Source organism: Podarcis cretensis (assembly GCF_951804945.1).
Source record: "Podarcis cretensis genome assembly, chromosome: 3".
Lineage (NCBI taxonomy): Eukaryota > Metazoa > Chordata > Lepidosauria > Squamata > Lacertidae > Podarcis > Podarcis cretensis.
This window is the reverse complement of record NC_137172.1, coordinates 114,962,562-114,988,326: the sequence shown is the minus strand read 5'-3', so window position 1 is coordinate 114,988,326 and position 25,765 is coordinate 114,962,562. Positions and strand designations below refer to the sequence as shown.

At 45.3% G+C, this 25,765-nt stretch overlaps 1 protein-coding gene across 1 annotated transcript; it reads right to left on the bottom strand.

The window, feature by feature from the left end:
• Positions 1-1,014: 1,014 nt before the first annotated feature.
• On the bottom strand, positions 1,015-25,593 carry LOC307212585 (beta-soluble NSF attachment protein). Its single transcript, XM_079970094.1, has 11 exons — positions 25,207-25,593; positions 17,858-17,937; positions 15,868-15,984; positions 13,635-13,681; positions 13,425-13,502; positions 12,116-12,171; positions 10,592-10,676; positions 9,077-9,181; positions 8,423-8,491; positions 5,102-5,152; positions 1,015-1,295 (listed from the first exon to the last, which is right to left on the bottom strand). Exons 1-11 carry the CDS (start codon positions 25,311-25,313, stop codon positions 1,191-1,193), a joined length of 900 nt encoding a protein of 299 aa, XP_079826220.1. The 5' UTR covers positions 25,314-25,593; the 3' UTR covers positions 1,015-1,190.
• Positions 25,594-25,765: the final 172 nt, after the last annotated feature.

Sequence of the window (25,765 nt, the reverse complement as noted above, 5' to 3'; positions counted from 1 at the left end):
AAAAATGGTAACATTCACCCCCCCTTCACACCCCTTTTGAAGTGACTCATAGTGTTTATGTTTCTGGACCCCACAACTACCCTGACTGAAACTTCCGCAGGGCACCTCCAACACACATAGGTTTGTGTGAAAGCCAGAACTGTATCACCATCACTGCGTATGTTCAGATCTTATCAGACTACCGATGCGCATGGATTGCATCAGCGCTGCTGATCATAATTGGTCGAACAGGAGGAAGCAAGGAAAGAGCAGGGCAAACGCTTCGAGAATTGCACCACCGTCAGTAGTCGCAAATTATGTAACTAACATTTAGAAGAAACCCTTCCGATTCGTTCATGTCGTCCAGATAGACAGACGTTCCCCCTGTAAGTCGTGTAATCATTTTGGCTAAGGTCAAATTTGCATTCCAGATGGTTCATACTCTTGCTTGTTTTTGAGCCAGAGGAGGCTTAATATAGATACACTTTGGATCCCTGCATGTACTTACAAAGCAGTAAACCCCATTGAAGCCAGTGTGAGTTGACTCAACAGGAATAGGATTGCATTAGGCAGGGATCACAGATTTTGTCATCTCAGCGTTTGTGACTCGGCCACATTTCCTAAGCAAGAATGGAAATCACACTTAAAACAACACAATTTGATATAATATGTGTCTATTAATGCAAGAGAAATCTCTGAAGGGCCCAGATAAATTTTAGTTGATGAACTCATTTGTCCAAAAATAACCATATTCTTGGAGGGAGACTCACGGTGTGTGCCTAAATTTCAAGTTGGCTGGCATTTCACGTCAACAGACTGGATTTATAAGACACAATGAATAAGTCGAGAGAGAAAGTCCTATTGAACACAGGCCTGGGGGCTTCCTTCTAAGTAAAGATGGCTTGCACTGTAAAGCAGAAATCCTACGGACAGTGATGCGGGGAATGCTGATCTCAGTGGGTCTTACTTGCAAGTAAATATGCATAGATCAGGCCGCATGTCTTGCACTTAGAAGGGAAACAAAAACACGAGGGCTTGAAAATATATATAGTTCATGTCCATAGTTACACCGAACGAGCCAGAACAGGGTACTAAACAAGACACCAGTCAGTTAAGCTAGAAGCATTGATCCAAGTATCCCATAATGGTCCTTGGCTACAACACAGTATACTTCAGCAGACATGTCACGTGCCACAAATTGTACTGACAATTCACTTGAGGTCCCCGTCAGTATCTTCCTGAATGGATTTCTTAATGCGAAGCAACATGGTCGTCAGCCACTGATCCAAGCGAGATATTGAATCAAACTCCTTAACCTAATTAGAAGAGGGTAACATAACCAGTTAGCAAAGCAAGTACAGTTGTACCGTAGATCCCGAATGCCTTGTGAGTTGAACGTTTTGGCTCCCAAACGCCACAAACCCAGAAGTGAGTGTTCGCAAACCCAGAAGTGAGTTTCCTGCAGCCAATCGGAAGCCGCACCTTGCTTATAAATCAATATATTTTTTAAAAAACATGTTTTATATACTTGTAATTGCGTGTTTCTATAATACTTAAAGGGACGAGGGTGGCGCTGTGGGTTAAACCACAGAGCTTAGGACTTGCCGATCAGAAGGTCGGCGGTTCGAATCCCTGAGACGGGGTGAGCTCCCGTTGCTCGGTCCCTGCTCCTGCCAACCTAGCAGTTCAAAAGCACATCAAAGTGCAAGTAGATAAATAGGTACCGCTCTGGCGGGAAGGTAAACGGCGTTTCCGTGCGCTGCTCTGGTTCGCCAGAAGCGGCTTAGTCATGCTGGCCACATGACCCAGAAGCTGCACGCCGGTTCCCTCGGCCAGTAAAGCGAGATGAGTGCCGCAACCCCAGAGTTGGCCACGACTGGACCTAATGGTCAGGGGCCCCTTTACCCTTTACCTTATAATACTTAAAGAAAATTACATTAAGGATAGGGGCCTCCATAATCAGAACATGATGCACAGACTGTGGTTCACAAAAGCTCGTGCCATAATAGATGTGTTAAGTCTTTAAAGTACCCCAGAACTCTTTCCGTTTTTCAAATGAGTCAGGGGCACATGTCAACCACACCGGTTTCCCCCATACAGTGGTACCTCGGGTTAAGTACTTAATTTGTTCCGGAGGTCCGTTCTTAACCTGAAACTGTTCTTAACCTGAAGCACCACTTTAGCTAATGGGGCTTCCCACTGCTGCGCGATTTCTGTTCTCATCCTGAAGCAAAGTTCTTAACCCGAGGTACTATTTCTGGGTTAGCGGAGTCTGTAACCTGAAGCGTATGTAACCCGAGGTGCCACTGTAGTTTGAAAGAGGAATTGGGTAAACTCAACTGCAGAGTTGACAGCCTTCAAGCCCCACCTTAAGAACTGGACGAAACCTGTAGAAGCCCTTTCCCCTGGATCCAACCCACCCCTTCCTTTCGAGTAAACCTAAACCAGGCCTTTCTCTCTCTGAGGAGGCAGTGCACAGGGCTTCTCTCTCTCCCGCCCAGCCTCTCTGTTTGCATAAGCCTGCGCCTCCCTGCTCTCACCTTGCGCCCACTCGCTTCTCCTTCTGCCTTTGTTGTTGTGTGTGTGCGTGTTTCACGCCCAACTTTGGAACCATCGCCATTCTGGCTGGCAAGGAGCATGCTGTGCTCTCTTGGGCTGCCTTGGGGAGGAGCTGGGCTTGTGGGGGCAGGCTGAAGAAGGCTTTTCTTACCGCTTCCTAAAAAACCATCTTTAGATGCGGCCACGATGGCCAACTATCGCCCAGTTTCAAATCTTCCATTCTTGGGCAAGGTGATTGAGCGAGCGGTGGCCGAACAACTCCAGGCACGCCTGGAAGAAGCGGACCATTTGGATCCCTTCCAGTCGGGATTCAGGCCTCATCATGGGACTGAAACTGCCTTGGTCGCACTGGTTGATGATCTCCGGCGGGCTAGGGACAAAGGTGAGAGCTGTTTCCTAGTTCTGCTGGATCTCTCAGCGGCGTTTGATACCATCGACCATAACATCCTTCTGGACCGTCTTGAGGGGCTGGGAGCTAGGGGCACTGTCATACAGTGGTTCCGCTCCTTCCTCCTGGGCCGTGTTCAGAAAGTGGTGGTGGGGGATGAGTGTGGGGTGCCTCAGTGTGGGGTGCCTCAGGGTTCTGTCCTCTCCCCCATGCTTTTCAACATTTACATGCAGCCGCTGGGAGAGATCATCAGGAGGTTTGGGCTGGGTGTTCATCAGTATGCGGATGATACCCAGCTCTACCTCTCTTTTAAATCAGAACCAGTGAAGGCGGTGAAGGTCCTGTGTGAGTGTCTGGAGGCGGTTGGAGGATGGATGGCGGCTAACAGATTGAGGTTGAATCCTGACAAGACAGAAGTGCTGTTTTTGGGGGACAGGAGGCGGGCAGGTGTGGAGAATTCCCTGGTCCTGAATGGGGTAACCGTGCCCCTGAAGGACCAGGTGCGCAGCCTGGGAGTCATTTTGGACTCACAGCTGTCCATGGAGGCACAGGTCAAATCTGTGTCCAGGGCAGCTGTTTACCAGCTCCATCTGGTACGTAGGCTGAGACCCTATCTGCCTGCGGACTGTCTCGCCAGAGTGGTGCATGCTCTGGTTATCTCCCGCTTGGACTACTGCAATGCACTCTACGTGGGGCTACCTTTGAAGGTGACTCGGAAACTACAACTAATCCAGAATGCGGCAGCTAGACTGGTGACTGGGGGCGGCCGCCGAGACCATATAACACCGGTCTTGAAAGACCTACATTGGCTCCCAGTACGTTTCCGAGCACAATTCAAAGTGTTGGTGCTGACCTTTAAAGCCCTAAACGGCCTCGGTCCAGTATACCTGAAGGAGCGTCTCCACCCCCATCATTCTGCCCAGACGCTGAGGTCTAGCGCCGAGGGCCTTCTGGCGGTTCCCTCATTGCGAGAAGTAAAGCTACAGGGAACCAGGCAGAGGGCCTTCTCAGTAGTGGCGCCCGCCCTGTGGAACACCCTTCCAGCAGATGTCAAAGCGATTAACAACTACCTGACATTCAGAAGACATCTTAAGGCAGCCCTGTTCAGGGAAGTTTTTAACGTGTGATATTTTATTGTATTTTTGCTTTCTATGGAAGCCGCCCAGAGTGGCTGGGGAGGCCCAGCCAGATGGGCGGGGTATAAATAAATTATTATTATTATTATTATTATTATTATTATTATTATTACGGGACCGCCTCTCCTGGTATGCCCCACAGAGGACCTTAAGGTCCATAAATAGCAACACCCTAGTGGTCCCGGGCCCTAAGGAAGTTAGATTAGCCTCAACCAGACCCAGGGCCTTTTCAACACTGGCTCCAGCTTGGTGGAACGCTCTGCCTCATGAGACCAGGGCCCTGCGGGAACTGATTTCTTTCTGCAGGGCCTGTAAGACAGAGTTGTTCCGCCTGGCCTTTGGCTTGGAGTCAGTTTGATTTCCTTCCCCTCCTCCTGTGATGAGGCTGCATTTTGATGTATTTTAATCTTGTTTTTAAGTTGTAGTCATTCAACTTGTTTTATTATTGCTTGTTAGCTGCCCTGAGCCTGGCCTTGGCTGGGGAGGGTGGGGTATAAATAAAATTTATTTATTTATTTATTTATTTATTTATTTATTTATTTGTTTGTTTGTTTGTTTGTTTATTTGTTTATTTATATTATTATTATTATTATTATTGTTATTATTATTATTATTATTATTTTCTCTCTTGGCTTGTGATCGACAGAAATCAATCCAGCAACTGACCAGTCGATCACAATCAATGCGTTGGACATGTCTGCTATACAATTACCTGAAAATGCACATCCACACAATACATTTAAAAGAGCACTGCTTCCCCCAAGATCTGTATTTTACACCTCAGAGAGCTATAATTTCCAAGCACCCTTAACAAGCTACAGTTCCCAGGATACTCTGGTGAAAAGCCGTGTGCTTTAAATGTATGGTGTGCTGGTAACTGAAGTGACTGCCTAAGATTGTACTGTTAATCTGGAACCAACTCTGTGTCTCTGTTGCTTCAAATGTGCTGTGGTTACAATAGTGCTGGCTATTTTACTTTTTTAAAAAGTTGGCCCTATGAAACCTGCCCTGTGTCCAAGTAAAACAGAAGTCTACTTACCGCTTCAGTGTAAGCTTCACAGTTTTGTTCCTCGTGAGCTTCCAGTAATTTCTAGCAGGATGACATGAACAGATTAAACAGCAGAAGTGACAATGTTACTGCATCTCTCAAGGAAGACGGACTTGTTAAGTAATCCTGTTTGCGCTCTGTAAAACTGAAAGAGGCCTTTCGCAACTTGAAGGCGTTTTAAAAACTACCAGGTAATGTATCCCTTCAATTTAGCAATAACCTGTTACAGTGGTACCTCGGGTTAAGTACTTAATTCGTTCCAGAGGTCCGTACTTAACCTGAAACTGTTCTTAACCTGAAGCACCACTTTAGCTAATGGGGCCTCCTGCTGCCACTGCGCCACCAGAGCACGATTTCTGTTCTTATCCTGAAGTGAAGTTCTTAACCTGAAGCACTATTTCTGGGTTAGCGGAGTCTGTAACCTGAAGCGTATGTAACCTGAAGCATATGTAACCTGAGGTACCACTGTATATACACAGCTGTTTATCCCAAGACTATGCTGGATTTGAAGGGCTGCAAGGGGTGCCTGCATAAGCACCCATCATCACAGCGATTGTGACCTCATAGTCAGGCAGAGACATGTGGGAAGTTGAAGTGTCAGAAAATATTTACATGGTGCTGTTGTCCCCATCCCTAGGAACTAGGTCTATCTATGTCAGGGAAAGAAAGCTGTCTTGTTCTGCATCAGAACTTTGGGTGATCTAGCACAGTACCAACTACAAATGTAAAGGCCTTGGGGGAAACCCAGAAAATTTGAAAGGAAAAAAATCCAAGTATTCCCCCCCCCTCAATTTTCCAGAAACAAATAGGGGAAAGACGGAAATATGGGGGGAGGGAGAATTGTGTCCTTCCCAGTTTTTTGTTTTTTTAAATTTTTACTTATGATTTTCAATTTTATAGATTTCAATAATTTTACAATCAATTTAACATTTCGATGCTCGACTTCTTTCCCCCCTCTTTCTGCAGTTCCTTAAATTTATTTTTTATATTTTCTGCATATTCCAAATTAACTTAACTTAATCATTTATTCATCTACTTTAAATGTACACTCTTATCAAGCTGCAGGTTATTACAATAATCCTGCCAACTTATCTGTTTACAGTTTGTTTGTAAATATTCAATAAACCATTTCCATTTTTTTATAAAAAGTTTGTTAGCTTGATTTCTTATTTTTCCAGTAAGTTTCGCCATTTCTGCGTATTCCATAAGTTTTTGTATCCATTCTTCTTTCATTGAGACTTCTTTCCATTTGGGGGCAAATAACATTCTTGCCGCCGTAGTCGCATAGATGAATGAATTTCTATGCAGTTTGGGTAGTCCCTATAGTTCCCAAAACTATCATTTCTTCTTTCTAGACCTTCGCATCTCTAGTCCTGCTCAGAGTGCCTCCTCCATGGTTTCAGACATGAGTCTTTCCCAGCCTACCTGGAAATTCCAGGGACTGAACCTCAAAACCTTCTGCATGCAAAACATATTCTCTTCCTGAGCAGTGGCTCAGAAAGATGATGTTGGGGGGGAGAGTCAAGGGATGAGGTGAAGAAGGGGTTGGGTGAACACAAGACTATCAAAAATGTGGACTGAAGTGGTACCCGATCAGGAGCAGAGCCTATAATAAGCTTGTGTGCGAGGAAAGGGAATACTGATTGTGGCGTTTGCCCGTTCATTTAGAAAATGTTTGAACGGGGGGAGAGATAGGGTTAAAAATATAGACCAATAGGAAAGCCAGAGGCGGAGCCTACCTGTGTATAAAAGGGCTTAGCCCCGAGGTTTGAGTGAGTTGTTGTTGGGAGTTGTTGGTGGGTTTTACTGGGTTGACTGGTTGGGAAAGGCAGTTGAAGAAGCAGTTGGTAATAGAGAGACAGTTAGGGCAGTGGGTTCTTGAGTGAGAAGAGGTAGAAGAGATAGAGAGAGGAAAATAAGACTAAGAAAGTAAAGAGCACCAACGTTTGGAATGCCGTTAAAGTTTGTTTGTGTCTGAAATAAAATACACTCTTCTTTATTTATTGAGAACCTGACTGAGGCTGAAGTGATTTTACTGGGGAGGACCTGGTTGGTGGCAGTGGATTAGTGGTGTATGGGTCAATAGTCTGTGAGATGACCGGGGGCTCCGTACGAACGCCACACTGATAAACAAAGGTCTACTTGTGAGTATCAGAGTGGAAGAGGAAATGAATGTAGCTTGGAGATCTGTTTACAAGGCCTAGTATTTAAGCCCTTGAAGCCATAGGAAACAAGCAGGCAGGGAAGGGGAAGCCCCTTCTTTGCACCCAGCACAGAAATGTTGCAGGCCACTGGAAGAAGTCCCTAGTAGGCTAGCAAAATCATTTTTGAGGCTAGCAAATGTGGTGGGTTTATTCAAAAGGAGCGAGGAGGAAAGATCTCCAGAGCTTCTCCAGAGCCAAAGGAAGCACAGAAGTGAGGAGGAGGATAAACACAGACCCCTCTCCCTCTTTCTGAGGCTGGGGTGGGGAATCTTTAGCCTGCCAGATCAAAATGGGACTACAACTCCCATCAGCCCCAGCCCGCCTGGCCAATGGTCAGTAATGGTGGGAGTTGTAGTTCAACAGCATTGCACCCCCTCCCACCCTGATTATCACTTATTAACAACAACCGGTACAGCACATCTTCAAATCCCACCAGAAGTGATTATATGTACCGTATTTTTCGCTCTATAGGACGGACCTTTTCCCCTCCAAAAATTAAGGGGAAATGTGTGCGCATCCTATGGAGCGAATGCAGGCTCCTTGGCTTCAGCGATAGCAACGCGAAGCCTCCAAAGCGCAGAGGGAGCGCTCCCTCCGCGCTCTGGAGGCTACGCGTTGCTTTCGCTGAAGCCTGGAGAGCGAGAGGGGTCGGTGCGCACCTGAAGCCTTTGGAGCACAGTGGGACCTCACGCTGCACTCTAAAGGCTTCGGGTTCCTTTTGCTGAAACCAGGAGAGCAAGACTCTCCCAGCTTCAGCAGAGAGGGAGAGCTGCGCAGCGCCCCTTCAGCCAAGCGGGAGGAGAAATGGAAGGGGCTCCGTTTTTCCTGCCGCTTCACTGAAGGGATGCTGAGCAGAGAGGGGGAGATTTTTTTTTCTTGTTCTCCCCCTCTAAAACAAGGTGCGTCCTATGGTCGGGTGCGTCCTATAGAGCGAAAAATACGGTATATGGCAATTGCCATTCTTTCCCTCTGTTTGCAGGCTTCATATTTCCTTTATTCAGATGTTGGGAATCTGGCAATCTCCATGTGAGAATCAGAGTGCTACAAGAGGAAATCCAGCAACGCTTTTCTATTTTTAACCCGTTCAAACGCATGCAGTTTCACCTACTTTCAATAGTTTACACTCCCTTGAATCTGAGAAGGCCGGGAACATTTCTTCATACTTCTCCAGAGCAAGCTGAAAGAGAGCAGCAAATTTTAAGCTTCCTATTTCATCGAGACAGGCAGGTTTCCTGCATATCATCTAGTTTAGCCCTTAAACCTACCAGAAACTATTTCTTGGAGATGGATCACAATGCAAGGGTTGAAAAAAATTAAAATTACTTAGCACATTTGGAGAAATGCATTTAGAATATGAAAGGGTATGGTGAGAGGCACTTGTATTTGGTATTTATAAATAGGACAGTCCTGTGTTACAAACTTACACCTGTTTTATCTCGAACCTGAAACTACACCTCCATACTTCAAACAAACAGGACTGGCTTTAGACATATGTGATTGCCATCAAAGGTTTAAGGCAAGAAAACACAAGGCAATTGTGATGACTCTTCTTGCCTCATAGTCTCAGATTACCATAAGCAAGCACAGAAAATAACATTCAAGTAGGGCTTGTACAGTGATCTCTTGTCATTGCAGAAAGAACAGCAGTATGAGCAGATGGTATTGATGGTTTAACTTTAGTCAACTGATTCTGTACATTCTTTGTACAAACGAGGGTGCATCTTGGCCTATACAACAATGGTACTTAGTGAGCTGCACTAACCTTAGCATTCAACTCATCAACTATAAAGTGACACAGAGCAGCTTTAAAGAAGTAATCTTTTGCACTGTGCTTGAGTAATGGATTATCCATGGTGCTTGTTCCAACCTAAAGAGAGCAAACAGACATTTAGCCCAATTGGGAGCAGTAAAATCCAAAACGCTATTATATCATCCAGTCCCTTGTGATTCCCTGTCATTGTATTTGAAATGCCAGCATTTTGTTGTCACAAAACTCCAGACTTCACTTTGTTTATAACAACAACAACAACAACAACAACAATAGGTAAAGGGAGCCCTGACCATTAGGTCCAGTCGTGACCAACTCTGGGGTTGTGGTGCTCATCGCTTTATTGGCCGAGGGAGCTGGCGTACAGCTTCCGGGTCATGTGGCCAGCATGACTAAGCCACTTCTGGCAAACCAGAGCAGCACACGGAAACGCCATTTACCTTCCCGCCGGAGCGGTACCTTTGACGTGCTTTCAAACTGCTAGGTTGGCAGGAGCAGGGACCGAGCAACGGGAGCTCACCCCATCGTGGGGATTCGAACTGCCGACCTTCTGATCGGCAAGTCCTAGGCTCTGTGGTTTAACCCACAGCGCCCCCCACGTCCCTTAATAATAATAATACATTAGTTTTAAAATATTATTTCAATTTCACAACACATTTCACTCTACCACAAATAGCGAACTATATTTTATATGCAAAGAGTCGTATTATCAGTACAGTACTGTGCAACACAATAGCATCAGTAATGATGATCCAGTGTTGTTTGGGTACTGAGCTTGTCAGCAGAGCATGAGACTCTTAATCTCAGGGCTGTGGGTTTCAGCCCCATGTTGGGCAAAAGATTGATCCTGTGGTCCCTTCCAACTCCACGGTTCTATGAAAGCCCCTGGAAGTGATCCCATTGGGGAAAGTACGTGGGAACTCATAAATACTGAGGTGGCCTGGCACAGACTCTGTCAGCCTCCTGGAACCATACAAAGACATTTGTACTCTTCTGGGCCTTTGGGCAGCACTAATGGTCCAATTTTGGGTCATTTATTTTTGCTATTCGTTCTTCTGCGGGTGGGGTGGTTATTTGATGTGGTTTTTGAAGATCAACACTTACATTTTGTTTCATTTTAAGGCCGATTAACCTTAACAGGCCAATTAGTTTAACGTCTATCACAGGAAAACTGGTTAAAAACAGAATTCCCAAGCATGTAAAACAGCAGTTCTTGCTAAAGCAGAACCAGCAGCATGGCTTCTGCAAGAGTAAGTCCCGCCTCACTAACCCTTTCTATTTCTTTGAAAGTGCCAATAAGCATATAAACAGAGGTGATCCAGTTGACATTCTGTACGTAAGACTTTCATAAAACTTCTGACAACTCCTGAGTAAGCTTAATAATCATGGAATAAGTGGAGAGGTCCTCCTGGGGATCAGTAACTTGTTAAGAAATGAGCAGGAATCCTTTGGATTGTATGCCTATGATTTATTCTCTCCCTTTTGTGACATTGAATGTGGCGAACCTACCTGTTCAAAGAGTTCAATTGCCTTCTGATATTGCTCTAACTGAGCAGCATACCCAGCCACCTTCAGCAGACATTTGTTAGCAGAACTAGAAGCAAGAGGTAGAATTAGCTGAATTGCACAGAAGTAAGGATTTCTAAACAAATGCAAAATGGAGCAACGTACGACTGATGAAGAAGCTTCAACTCCTTAGGAAATTATTTGACCCCATGCATACAGATGGAAGAACACTGGTGTTCAGTCATCATATGATATATCTATATCAAGGGAAACCTGTGGTCCTCCAGATGCAGTTGGACTACAAATCCAATCATCCTTGACCAATGGTCTGGGGATGATGGGAGTTGTAGTCCAACTGCATTTGGAAGGGCACAGAGTCCCCATCCCTGGCCAACTTCCAACTGTCATCACATCAATAGGAATCTGGGGTGTTGATACTGAAGTTGGCAGCTGGGCAAGCAAAATGCCAATCCACAAAAGCTATTTTTAGGATTTGGATGTTATGTTGCACCTTACAGCATGGGAAAGAGAGAATGCCATTTTATAGCGTCAAAAGAAAAGCCAAAACAGAAGTATAGTCGTGCCTTGGTTCTTGCAAACCGGAACACTCACTTCCGGGTTTGTGGCATTCGGGAGCCAAAACGTCGAGTCACAAGACGTTTGAGAACCTTCCCTATTGAAGTAGAATTGCATGAAGATGATGTACAGATGGTACACAACTCCAGTGCAGTTAGGGAAAATGTACGAAACAAGTTCAAATATATGTTGGCAGTGTAAGGAAAAGGAGGGGACATTTTATCATATGTGGTGGGATTGTAAGGTAATTTTAAAAATTTGGGAAATGATATACAACGAATTGAAGAAAATGTTCCATTTAACATTTGTTTAAAAACCTGAAGCATTTTTGTTAGGGATTGTAGGGAAAGATCTGCCAAAAAAGCTGAAAAACATTTTCATGTATGCGACAACAATGGCTGCGAGAGTTTTAATAGCAGAAGGATGGAAGACTGAAGAAACCCCAACTAAAGAATCATGGCAAGAAAAATTGATGGACTATGCAGAACTGGCAAAACTGACATACAAGCTATGGGACAAGGATAACTGTGAATTTAAAGATGAATGGGAACCCTTTACAAAGTGTCTGAAGACGCAACAAAGTGAACTGGACTCCTTGGCTGGCTTTGAATAAACATTCACAAACTTTTTATTGATAATAATTAGCTAAATAGTTTGAGGATATATACAACTGTGTAGCATGCAGAAAACAGCATTTTTAAAGAAATCAAAGACTGGAACTGAGGGAAGTCGGGGGGTGGGGGTGGGTGGGTTTTGTGTGGGAGGGTGGGGGGAAGGAGGAAAAATGGGGGGGATAAGGATGATATGTTTCTGGATAATATGTTTTGTTTTAATTTTGAATTTAAAAAGTTTAAAAACAAAACAAAAAACAAGGCGTTCGAGAACCAAGGTACGACTGTAATCTAGATTTCTACACTGAACACTAAGAGTAGCTATTTTATGAAAACTTACCTGTTGGATTCTTCCCCTTTGTAGTAATCTGCAGCCTGTTCATAATGGGCAATAGCCTAAAGAAAGCAAAACAGTGGCTTTCCATAACTTATGCAACACTGAAGAAAACAAAACCAAATTTCAAACTAGGAAAAGGACATAAAATAAAACAGCGTCATAGGTGGAGTGGCTGTATTTCTAATGTACTTTTATTGCCTTTGCTAAAAGGATTCCTCTTCATCTGAAAATATCTTCTTGTATACTTCCCACTACCGCTGCCACCATTTGAGCAAGCTATGAGTATTCTGTGGTGCTAGAGGAGACTCTTGAGAGTCCCATGGACTGCAAGAAGATCAAACCTATCCATTCTGAAGGAAATCAGCCCTGAGTGCTCACTGGAAGGACAGATCCTGAAGCTGAGGCTCCAATACTTTGGCACCTCATGAGAAGAGAAGACTTCCTGGGAAAGACCCTGATGTTGGGAAAGATGGAGGGCACAAGGAGAAGGGGGTTACAGAGGACGAGATGGTTGGACAGTGTTCTCGAAGCTACCAGCATGAGTTTGACCAAACTGCGGGAGGCAGGGGAAGGCAGGAGTGCCTGGCGTGCTCTGCTCCATGGGGTCACGAAGAGTCGGACACGACTAAACAACTACTGTATTTTTCGCCCTATAGGACGCACTTTCCCCCCTCCAAAAATGAAGGGGAAATGTGTGTGCGTCCTATGGGGCGAATGAAGGCTTTCACTGAAGCCTGGAGAGCGAGAGGGGTCGGTGTGCACCGACCTCTCTCGCTCTCCAGGCTTCAGGAAGCTATCCGCAAGCCTTGCAAGCCCGGTGTGAAGTTGCGCAGCTCTCTCACGGTTTGCGGAGAGCTGCCTGCATCCTGAAGCCTGGGGCGCACTGAGCTCAGTGCGCCCCATGCTTCGAGCTTCGTGCAGCTCTCGGCAAGCCGTGGGAGAGCTGTGCGACTTCGGGCAGATATCCGCAAGCCTGGGGGAGACCGGCGCGACTTACCGCCAGGCTCCCACGGCTTGCGGATAGCAGCCTGTTCTGGGGGCTGGGGTTGGGGGAAGCTCGGGCTTCCCCCGCCCCAGCCCTGCGCCTGGGGGGGAAATTTTTTTTTTTTCTTTATCCCCCCCCCAAAAAAAAACTAGGTGTGCCCTATGGGGTGAAAAATACGGTTAACAACAAGAAGAGTATTCTGTGTGGCTTGCTGGACTATGTCTGTGCTCAGAGAAGTGTGCAGAGGGTTGCAATCTAAATATTTTCAGACTATTCTGACAGTGTCTTAACATGTACACAAGGGACTCAGTAACTTAATGGGCATACCTTTTCAATGTCCACAAGCTCAGACTCATAAATCTCCGCAATGGTAATGTGATGCTTGGCCGCAATAGTAAATCGGCCCTAGGAAGAGAAGCAGTTAACCTAATTATTCTCTTTTCAACGCCAACCACAAAGACAGCTGAACCAAAGAGTTAACACCAATCTGCACGGTCACGAACAGGAATCCCAACCCTAACACCTAGGGTTTCTTACCATGTCTGTGTAAATATCGATGGCAGCATTTAAGCAGTTGATAGCCTCTGTACCGTATGCATTTTAGGGGGAGATAATGAATAAAATCAGCTCAGTCATTCAAACATGGTATATTTCACAAGTACAAGAAACTAGCTTGCTCAGATCATTAGACTCAGCGTTCGGAACCTCGGTCATTCTTAAATTCTAATAGCGATTCACCCTCTGACGTATGCATAAGATGCCCCTTGCCAGAGATCCCTTTTGAGCACAGGTGCTCTGACATAAAGTATTTTTCGCCCTATAGGATGCACTTTTCCCCCTCCAAAATGTGTGTGCGTCCTATGGGGCGAATGCAGGCTTTCGCTGAAGCTTGGAGAGCGAGAGGGGTCAGTGCGCACCGACCCCTCTCGCTCTCCAGGCTTCAGGAAGCTGTCCGCAAGCCGTGGGAGAGCTGCGTGACTTCGCGCAGCTCTCCCACGGCTTGCGGATAGCAGCCTGTTCTGGGGGCTGGGGTCGGGGGAGGCTCGGGCTTCCCCTGCCCCAGCCCCGCACCTGGGGGGGGGGGAATAATTTTTTTTCTTTATTTCCCCCCCAAAAAACTAGGTGCACCTTATGGGCCGGTGCACCCTATGGGGCGAAAAATACGGTAATTACTGGAAGTCTCCCATCCTCAAGAGCTTCTCCATATACTTCCACTGAGGGAACTGACTGACAAAGACACCAGCAACCTCCGATGAAGAGAACATGGACACATGTTCAATATATGCGCCCCAGCACTCATATACAATAGAAGTTGTGCCATTATGGTAAAGAGGCAAATGGCCCCACCAATTTCAGTTTGCCCTCAGTCAGCCCCCACCTGCCTGCCTTCTTATAATCAGTTGATGAAGCAACATGGGCTTTCATTTTTCTCCTCCTTAGTCTCACTTTTCCCTTGTATAATGCAGCAGGGAGGAGGAAGGGGCAAAACTAGAATTACCATATTTTTCGCTCTGTAAGACGCACTTTTTCCCTCCTAAAAAGTAAGGGGAAATGTGTGTGCATCTTATAGAGCGTACACAGGCTGCGCTGCTATCCCAGAAGCCAGAACAGCAAGAGGCAGCACTGCGCAGCGATCTCTCTTGCTGTTCTGGCTTCTGGGATTCAGAATATTTTTTTCTTGTTTTCCTCCTCCCAAAACTAGGTGCATTTTATAGTCTGGTGCGTCTTATAGAGCAAAAAATACAGTAGCTGGCTCAGCCTGTAATTGACTCTGGCGCCATCTACTGCTGTACTCCCAGCCGTCCCAGTCCTAATTTGTAATACTACTAATAATAATTTATTACTTATATCCCGCCCACTCTGGGCGGCTCCCAACAGAATATTAAAAACACAATAAAACATTTGTAGGCTGCAATATTTGCGTCTTCAAACTGAATTAAGGCATAGTCAATTCATACAGGCCCTTGCATACGTGACACACACACATGTGTGTGTGTGTACTATTGCAACAAACCTAAGACTCATTCATTCTCTTCCCATCACATATAGGACCTTTAATATAAGCCAGGATCTATGCATGTAAATATCCACATGAGCATGGATAATCTTAGCTGGAATACACATAGCTTGGGTGTTAGTAAAACCTTTAAAATGACATGAACAGTCAGGGGAAAAAACTGTCATTGATTAGCAAATGTTTAGGCAGATTTTGTTTGGGGAAAAGATTAAGATTTATTTTTTAAAAACAGATATCAAGATATCGTATTATTTTTCACTATTCTTTAAGGGGGGAAACAGTTTGGAAGGATTAATGTTTTATTATGCAACCTAGCACAATATACGTGCAATAAACCCTATGCACGTCTACTCAGAAGCAAACCACATTAAGTTCAATGGGGCTTACTCCCAGGTAAATATGTATAGGACTGGAGCCTTACATACTTTTCAGTATCCTTAAAAGTCAGCTATATGTCATTCAACAAACCCATTCATATCCCACAATTATCACTGACCCCACTGCACATAAAACAATTGTGTGAAATGGACCTAACACTACATTTATTCCAAGTTTCCCATGGGACCTTTCAGGACTGCTCATGATGATACATTCTTCTCAGGAGAGTACAGTTTCATTTGGCTGCCTTGGCTTAGAAAAATCTCCAAGCTACAAACCGTAGAGCTTTATAAGTAATTGTCCTACCTAAATGCCTCATTCAACATAGGTAAATACCAACCTAGACAGTTGCACTATGCACAATATGCATCTTACCTTGGGGATCTGCCTTTTTGAAAGCATTGCCTGCGTCTACAAAACAGGTTGCTGAATCATGTTTACTCTGTAGTTGCATGTGGAGTTTGGCTGCCTGACAAAATGCATTTCCTGCAGCTGGAAAAGAAACAGTCCCCAAATCACATGATCTCTAGACACTGTTATAAGAAGCCATTTGAATGACAAAAAGGACAATGATCTCTCCCACATACCCCCCCAAAAAATATTTTCCTTTATAAGTACAGAATTCAGGCTCACACTGAAAGATAACCTATTATTTGCTCTAGCTTGGAAGAGTGCAGATGTTTCTGAAGGACAGCTTGCAATGATTGTTGTAATTTTCTCTGTTCTGGATCTGTCTCTGAATAAATTACAAAGTGCAAGATGTTCTTATGTTCTTCAGGGGTGGGAAACCTCTGGCCCTCCAGATGTGGCTGGACTGAAAGCTCCATCGTCCCTGACCATGGGCCTTTCCTGACTGGGACTGATGGGACTTAAAGTCCAACAACATCCAGGGGTCAGCAAACTTTTTCAGCAGGGGGCTGGTCCACTGTCCCTCAGACCTTGTGGGGGGCCGGACTATATTTTGAAAAAAGAACGAATTCCTATGCCCCACAAATAACCCAGAGATGCATTTTAAATAAAAGGACACATTGCACTCATGTAAAAACATGCTGATTCCTGGACCATCCGTGGGCTGGATTTAGAAGGCAATTGGGCCGGATCCAGCCTTAGTTTGCCTACTCATGATCTAGAAAGCCACAGGCTCCCCACCCCTGCCATACTTTTAAAGGAGTTTTAATTATCACAAATAAATCCTCTGTAACAATGCAATTGTTCCAGCTAGAAATACACTATGCATACACAAAGACCGTGAGAAAGGTGTAGAAGAAAGGGAAACATTTGAAATTATGCTATATTTTAAGTACACAACTACACTTGATCTTAGCAAAAAGGCTGAGAAGCGTACAATATGGGCATGTCTTTAAGTTAACATCTTACATTTAAAACCTGATAGTACTGAACTATCGAAGGCTTTTCACCAAAGCCAGACTAAACGTCTTTCCTTCTGCAGTGTTGGATGGTAGGTTGAGAGGAGTTCCCTATCAGGTCAGACTTTGCTCGTGTGCTCAAGACATCGATTCCATAAAACATATTTTGTTGCACTGTGCAAAATATGAGCAAGCCAGGGCTGAACTGATATTACCCTTGCTGGTACCTTTCCAGGGGAAAATCAGAGGCTCACTATGTCAGGTTCCTATTGGAAGACCGGACAAATGCTAGAACATTAGCAGTGGCAAAGTTTTTATCGGTGATTGCAAGAACCAATGATCCCTATATTATGAACAAAATGCTTGTTTAACCTGGAGCTAGGCTGTATGAATTGTGTATTGCTTTGTAGCAATTTGTTGGGTCTCTGGACCGTAATAAAGATTGATGATTGATTGAATATACAACTCTAGGGTAAAAATGACGGCTGGAGGACCAATGCGGAGAAGGCATCTGTTTATAGATGACATGCAAAAGGCAATAAGGGAAAACAAGACACATTGATAGCTTAAATGAATTGTACTAGTGTGCAGCCAATCCCTCCACAAGTTTCTGAGAAATTAACTTATCCAGAAATAATGAGTTCTGAACCAATCAAGGGCTGGGCTGAAAGCAAGGGAAAGTAAGGGCTTCTGAATCACCTCCATTTCGTCTTGGGAAAAGAGAATGAATCATCAACAAACAGCAGAGTCATTATCTAGCATACACAGAGATGAGTGGCTTTAAAAATTCAATGCAAGCAAACCATGACTTAGGCTATCAGCCAAAGGGGAATGGCTGCATCATGCTTCCATGTGGAATTAAGGAATGTTAATTCTGATCAAACAGCTGGAATAAATTACCCCATATATCTATGGGGCATCATAAGGTTATATGGGAGCTCTACAACTATCCATTGGCCTTCTCCTTCTGCAAAGGAAGAAAACATTTCCATACATACCATTCCAGTTTTTGGCTATCTTGAACATATTTGCAGCTCTGGTATACATTTCACATGCTTCTTCTACCTTTGAATTTCCTCTGGGGGGGGGGACGACAGAAAGAGAAAAGGAATTGGAAGGAGGCAGATATTTCTAATGCTAGGAAACAACTAGGTATGAAAGGGAAGCCTCAATCTGATTCCATGACATAAATGGTTTACATTACACAACTGTGAGTCCTTGGTAGTTCTCTGCACAATGAATGCTCTGCCTTGCACAATGAAAGCCTGAAGACAACAGAGAGATATGGGCATTTTTACTAATGTGACCCAGACACCACTATCAGAGGAGGGGTCCAATGATGAGGGATCTTCCAATGAAGAATTAGGAATCAATGAAGATTCAGAGATCATCCAAGGAAACAGCCTCCAAATGAATTAACCCCACCACCAAATAAAACTTTCAAAGGATAGCTCTGGAATCCAGATACACCTCTAGCTTCTCCCACAAAGGAGGCAGCTCTCAGGCCCAGAGGACTTATCCCAGAACTATCTGCAGCTTAGGAACGCGGGTGGTGCTGTGGGTTAAACCACAGAGCCTAGGACTTGCCGATCAGAAGGTTGGTGGTTCGAATCCCCATGATGGGGTGAGCTCCCGTTGCTCAGTCCCTGCTCCTGCCAACCAAGCAGTTCGAAAGCATGTCCAAGTGCAAGTAGATAAATAGGTACTGCTGCGGCGGGAAGGTAAACAGTGTTTCCGTGCGCTGCTCTGGTTCGCCAGAAGCGGCTAATTCATGCTGGCCACATGACCCGGAAGCTTTATGCTGGCTCCCTCGGCCAATAAAGTGAGACAAGCGCCGCAACTCCAGACTCGGTCACGACTGGACCTATTGGTCAGGGGTCCCTTTACCTGCAGCTTGGAAGAGTCCTTTGCACTGCTGCTCTACCTCATCCATGGGCAACAAGAGGCTTCTCAGTCCTACCAGAGCTTCAGACTTCAAAACAGCATATGGGCCCTTTCAGCGTAGGTAACTTTGCTCTGAGGAAATGAAACTTGAGATATGCACACAGCTGCAGCAGTCCCGAAGCAACCCTCCAAGGCAGCCTTTCTCAACCTGTGGGTCCCCAGATGTTGTTGGACTACAACTCCCATCACCCCTAGCTAGCAAGGCCAGAGCTCAGGGATGATGGGAGTTGTAGTCCAACAACATCTGGGGACCCACAGGTTGAGAACCACTGCTCTAAGGACACTGATGCTTTGACCTTGTATTGAGCCACCACAGAGAGCTGTCCGTGGTCCTGACCACATTTAGCCCTTGAAGCCTCGTCTCCCAGGGCCTATTCTGTCACTTTAACTGCTATTCCACCTTGACTCTCGTGGTGTATCTTTTGCTGTGGACATACCAGTCTCTCTCTCTCTGTGTGTGTGTACGGGTTAATGCCAAAAATGTATTTTGATGAGTTATGGTTCCATTATACCATTATTTCACATAATGAAATAACTCATGCTACCACCATGAGTTGACCAAACGGTGGGAGGCAGTGGAAGACAGGAGTGCCTGGCGTGCTCTGGTCCAGAGGGTCACAAAGAGTCAGACACGACTAAATGACTAAACGACAACCTATGGCATTGGAACAGTAAGGACATGGGTAATTTTCTAGCAAACATGTGCTTTAGTAGCTGGTTTAAAATTTGGTGTTTCTACAGTAGTAGATTAAGTCCTGGTCTGCCAGCTTTCTCAGCAATCCAATATAACAAAGAGCTAGAAGACGAAAGCATCTTGAGAAATATGCAGAAATGGGTTAACTGCAATTAGAAAACTATATCAAAATTGTACCAATGAGGAGTTATAGGGAAACTGTTGAAGAAACAGGTAGTGATTGTATTCCCTTAGGTCAATACTTTCACGTACAACATATAATTAGTAACTTATTCATTAGTAACTCTCCGAAGCTCACTGCGCAACTCTACAAATTTCAGGGTAATGATTTCTAGCAAGCCAGCTGTAAAAATCTTGAGCCAAGTATATAAAATCACAGCTGATCTAGGCATTATGAGGCTCAGATTAGTGGCTAAAAACCTTACGCAAATTATGGCACAAGAAATGTGAGTTTGGGTGTGGAAAGGCATCCTACAGTATGCACAAAAAATTATTAGAAATGGCTATTTAAATGGTACCGGACTCCACATAAGATGAGTCAAATGTAGAAAATAAATGTTGCAGATGCAGCTTGAACAGATTGAATATTCTTCATGCATTCCAGACTTGCCCTAAATGAATCAGGCTTTCTATAATAAATTATTTTTATAGGAAAAAAATCAGGTTTTGAATAACCAGTGGACCCTTTAGTTACCCTAGTGGGATATGTAAAGGATATCATACTTCCAGACAATATAGAAATGTAATATATTTACTAACTGTGGTCCATTCAACCATTATTTATGGCTAGAACAAATTAATATTGGATTTGGCCTACATGGTTGAACTTCTTAATAGTATAATGCTATGTTAAAAGTAAAAGAGGTAGGAAAACAATATAATCAATTTATGCAAAAATTGAGTCATTGTATTCCAGAGGTAGCCAACACTGTAAAACAGGCATGCCCAAATTCGGCCCTCCAGATGTTTTGGGACTACAATTCCCATCATCCCTGACCATTGGTCCTGTTAGCTAGGGATGATGGGAGTTGTAGTCCCAAAACATCTGGAGGGCCGAGTTTGGAGATGTCTGCTGTAAATTAATGAGTAATAAGAGTCTACAGATAAATGAAGAGCTGCTTCTGTTAGTTAGCATCTGCACTGTCAGCCAGTCCCCAAGTCCTGTCTAGAGAGAAGAGTTTGGAGACTAAATTATGTCATCATCTGCCAGAAGCCAAAAAAGAGGGCTATAACCATATCCACATATCTTCAATGTGTTGGGGAAGGCCCAAAACTGAGCAACAGTGCATCTGCTTTGTATGAAGAGGACCCTAGCTTCAAACCCCAATATTTCTAGGTAAAGGTAAAGGGACCCCTGACCATTAGGTCGAGTCGTGGCCGACTCTGGGATTGCGGCACTCATCTCGATTTACTGGCCGAGGGAGCCGGTGTACAGCTTCTGGGTCATGTGGCCAGCATGACTAAGCTGCTTCTGGCGAACCAGAGCAGCGCACGGAAATGCCATTTACCTTCCCGCTGGAGCGGTACCTATTTATCTACTTGCACTTTGACGTGCTTTTGAACTGCTAGGTTGGCAGGAGCAGGGACCGAGCAACAAGATCTCACCGCGTTGCGGGGATTCAAACCACCAACCTTCTGATCAGCAAGTCCCAGGCTCTGTGGTTTAACCCACAACGCCACCCGCATCCCTATATTTCTAGGTAGGGTTGGTAAAATTCCCCAGTCTGAAACTTGAGAGAGCTGCTGTGTGTGAGTGTTGACAATACAGACTATTGGTCTGCCTTGCTATAAGGTAGTTTAGTATGTTCTTATGTTCTGATACTGTAACTCTGTGCAGACTTTTTAAAAGCAGAAAAGAAATAAAAGGGTGAGTTTCTACAACTATCTTTCTTACACCTCTTATTAAAAAAAAGAAGACAATAAAACAATTATCTTCCTAAATATAAACAGAAAGGAAAAAGTTAAATCAGTTCTGTAGTTATCTATTGGCAAAAATCCGGTTACACTTGACAGCTCATTTGCTGAAGAAATATTGGAAGGGAATTATTATGATGGACTGATATCAAGAAGTCTTATGAACACAGTGTTCCCTTGAAATAATGTCATCATAAATGCTCGTGACAGCAAAATGTAACATAAAAACAGCCATGGCTTCCTAGCCATGGAACCTCGGACCCACAACATGCAAGATTAAAAAAAAAGAAAGATCACCAATTGTTTTTAGAACTCAAGGTCAACTGTAAGGACCCAAACTGATTTGACGAGACCAGAGCACATATTTTCTCTGTAATATTCACCTCCTTTCCTAGAGAGCAGGCGTTCGTAAATCCAGTTGCTTTAACAAACTTGGCACAAACTGAGGATCTAATCTCTTTAAGAACAAAATGAGATATCCATTTGAATTAACGGATTAGCGGAATCAGATGCATGATTGCTAATTAACCAATAATCTGAGAAGAACTTCTTCAAGGTTTGCCTGATGTAATGTAGAAATCAGGTGCTACAAGGTGCATCACCAAATATCTCAGTAAGAAGAAGAGGTCACAGAACAGCAAAATGATTTTCAGCACTATGCCCTCGTAAAAACCTCAGAAAAACAGATGAAGTAGCAAACATCAGACTCTTGCATTGCAGGCAGTTAGACTAGATCATTGTTTCCCAATCGGGGGGTGCAGGATATTCCAAGGGGGCCACGGGTGAAAAATGCATAAATGGGGGGGGCACAGCATAAGGCTGGGGGGCACAGAAGAAAGTGAGAAGTGAAGGAAACTATAATTTAATTTTTAAAAATCCTGATTAGCTGGCTATCCACTTGGCCAATCCCAAGCGGGGATTGCCCACCAGGACCTAGCACGGGGGTCAGCAAATTTTTTCAGCAGAGGGCCGGTCCACTGTCCCTCATACCTTGTGGGAGGCCAAACTATATGGGGGGGGGGGAAATGAACAAATTCCTGTGCCCCACAAATAACCCAGAGATGCATTTTAAATAAAAGCACACATTCTACTTATGTAAAAACACACTGATTCCCAGACCATCCGCGGGTTGGATTGAGAAGGCGATGGCTGGGTAAATTATGTGAGTACCTGGAGTTAGCCAAATTGACGGACTTAATAAGTCGAAAACCCAAAACTATGGTACAGAAACAGTGGGGTTGTTTAAATGAATATTTGCATAGCCAGGGCTCAACTACAAAAATTTGGTTGTGTTTAGACTAACTTTGTGAAGACTATAAAGAATATAAAGTAATAGATTAGGGAAAAATCTATAAGAAGGATGTGAAGAACAGAGGTTAAGGTGAACTAGGTATAAAAGACGTGTGGTGCAGGCGGTGGAAGTCTTTTAAAATATTTTAATCAAGATTTGTATTTTGTGGCATGGAAATGCATGTTTGTGTGTAAGTGCAAATTTGAGATTGTTGTTTACGGAACATTTCTTTCTAGTTTCTATTTTTTTTTCTTTGTTTCTTTTCTTGTTTTCTCAATATTGTTCTACAATGTGTGCATGATTGTGTTTATATGCATATGTTTGAAATTTGTCTCTTTCTTTGACATACTTGTATTATTTAATAAAATTAATAATAATAATAAATTTTTAAAAGAGAGAAGGCGATTGGGCCGGCTCCGGGTCCCGGGTCTTAGTTTGCCTACCCATGGCCTAGCGATCCTTTTCACCATGTGTACTTTCTTGGAGTAAGATAAAGGGGCCCCTGGCCATTAGGTCCAGTCGTGCCTGACTCTGGGGTTGTGGTGCTCATCTTGCTCTATTGGCTGAGGGAGCCAGCATACAGCTTCCGGGTCATGTGGCCAGCATGACTAAGCCGCTTCTGGAGAACCAGAGCAGCGAACGGAAACACCGTTTACCTTCCCGCCGGAGCGGTACCTATTTATCTACTTGCACTTTGACGTGCTTTCGAACTGCTAGGTTGGCAGGAGCAGGGACCGAGCAACGGGAGCTCACCCCGTCGCGGGGATTCAAACAGCTGACCTTCTGATCAGCAAGCCCTAGGCTCTGTGGTTTAACCCACAGCGCCACCCACGTCCTTTCTTGGAGTAGTCCAGGTTTATTTCCAGCAGGAAAGGGCGATCAGCTCCTGTTTTAACCAGTAGAGCCTGTGATTCAGAACCTCCACATCAGGTAAGGGCACTAATAGGGTAGCAATGGGTAGGGCTGGGTGAGCCCGAAATGCTTGTTGCTGCAGCCAGAGTTGGGCCCGGTGGTAACCTGGGCCTGTCTCTGCAAGGCGCCGGGTGCAATCCACCCCAGTGCCTAGGGATCAGGGCCCATCAGCACCATTGGCCAGGCTCTGCAATGCACGGGGTAAAATCCACACGGGATCATCTGGTTAGGGGGCAGGCTTTTGTTAGGGGGCAGCAGAACCTCAGATTTGTATTGATATGTGTTACATACTGAGCTGAATCCTAGAACAATAGGATCCAGAATGCAGCAGTCTGATTGGTCCGCAGGAGCCACCCAATCCAGCTCTAGGTGGAAGTGAATCAGCAACCTGATTGGCCTGCAGGAGCAACCAATCAGGCTCCTGGGTGAAGTGAATCCACAACCTGATTGGCCTACAGGAGCAGCCCAGAATTAGCCAATCACGCAGGGCCCATTGTGTAAATAATGTATATATAGCTAGACGGTTTGGGGAAAGTTTCATTTATTGCTACTATGAGCTGAATAAAGAGCATGATATTCACACTCGACTCCAAGTATATTTCAATATGTATTGATTTTTAATTAATGGGGGAGCAGCTGCCCCCCTTGGTTACGCCCATGGGGGGGCCACAGTAAGGAAACAAGCTCAGAAGGGGTCCACGGTTGGAAAAAGGTTGGGAAACACTAGATTAGATCACACACACACACACACACACACCCTGTGGTCCCTACAGTGCTATATTCCATTTGAGCCGATGATGATGATTCATTAAATTTGTATACCACCCTTCCCTCGCAGATCCCAGGGTGGATTTTGTGGGGTTTTGCAGTTTATTCGCTCCCTACTGTACCCACACCTGCCAACTGAGGACATCATCCCATGTGCGGATTCATATTGAAACACGGAGGGCGATGATGCCGCCACACCTCTGCTAAGTCATTAAGGCAGACCCAAACTACCTTAAGTCCTGCTGAATTAAACAGGAATTGTTCCCAGCTAAGCCTTCGATGCTCCTCTGCAATCTGCCCTTGCCTTATAGACATTGCCATGTCACAGCCTCTGCCATTCCATGGCCTTTGGAGTGCCAGGATGATGCCCACAAAAAAAAAGTATTATTCATTACTATTATGATTATTACTCCTCCTCCTCATCTGTCTGTGTAGAGACAGGCAGGTGGGCAGAAATCATAGCTGTCAACGTTTCCCTTTTTTTTAAGGGAAATCCCCTTATTCCGAATAGGATTCCTCGCAAGAAAAGGGAAAAGTTGACAGCTATGGCAGAAATCCATCCTGGCGACGGGTCAGGATCCATCCCTGCCCACTTCGCGCAACCCGAGGGAGAAAAGCGGGATCTGGTCGACGGTCACTCGGTCGCGAAGGGGAAGAGGGAGATCCGTTGCCCCTCGGCTCTCCTCTAGACCCGTACTGCCTAGATCTTCTAGATCCATCGCCCACAGACGCGGATCGACCCAGCGCGGCCTAAAAGCGAGCGGCGGGTCCCCGCGAGGAAGGATCCCTTCCTTCCAGGCCCCGATCCCCTCGCCCGCTCTCACCCGAAGAGGCCCCTGAGGAAGGAGTGCGAGGACTTCACCCTCTTCTCGGCCTCTGCCAGGAGATGCGCGGCCTCCCGCTCCTTGCTGCCCGCGGTGGCGGCGTCCATCGCGGATCCCTCGCCTTCTGCGTGTGGCGCGGCGGCGGAGGCTGAGGAGTAGGCGGAGAGCGGAGGGCGGCCGGCGACCAGGCCCCTCCGGATCCAGCTCCGCCTCCTGCGGCTGCGGCGGCTGCTTCAAACCCCCCCCCCCCGGCCTGGGAATCTACCCGGCGTGTCTCCGCGGCCGCGCAGGGTCTCGCTGGATCCGGCGCTTTTCGCGTGGGGTGGGATCGCGCCGTTCGGAGGGATCCCCGAGGGTCATCTAGTCCAACCCCGCGCGCGCCGGGTTGATCGATCCCGCTTTTCTCCCTCGTTGGAATCTCCTTTTTTGCCACTGATGCGGGGAGAGCAGGGGAAAAACAAACTAGATCCATGCTCCATGACAGATCCATGACAGCCCATGAGATATTGGGAAATGGCTAGCCTATCTCCTCTCAGTCTCCTCCCCAACCCCAGGCTAA

Excerpts from the sequence above, each read along its gene's own strand:
- LOC307212585 (XM_079970094.1), bottom strand. The coding sequence starts at position 25,313 with ATGGACGCCGCCACCGCGGGCAGCAAGGAGCGGGAGGCCGCGCATCTC. Across the intron at positions 9,182-10,591 it reads CAATTGAACTCTTTGAACAG|GTTGGAACAAGCACCATGGA; the intron begins GTAGGTTCGCCA and ends TGCTCTCTTTAG. Across the intron at positions 1,296-5,101 it reads GTGAAGCTTACACTGAAGCG|GTTAAGGAGTTTGATTCAAT; the intron begins GTAAGTAGACTT and ends TCTTCTAATTAG.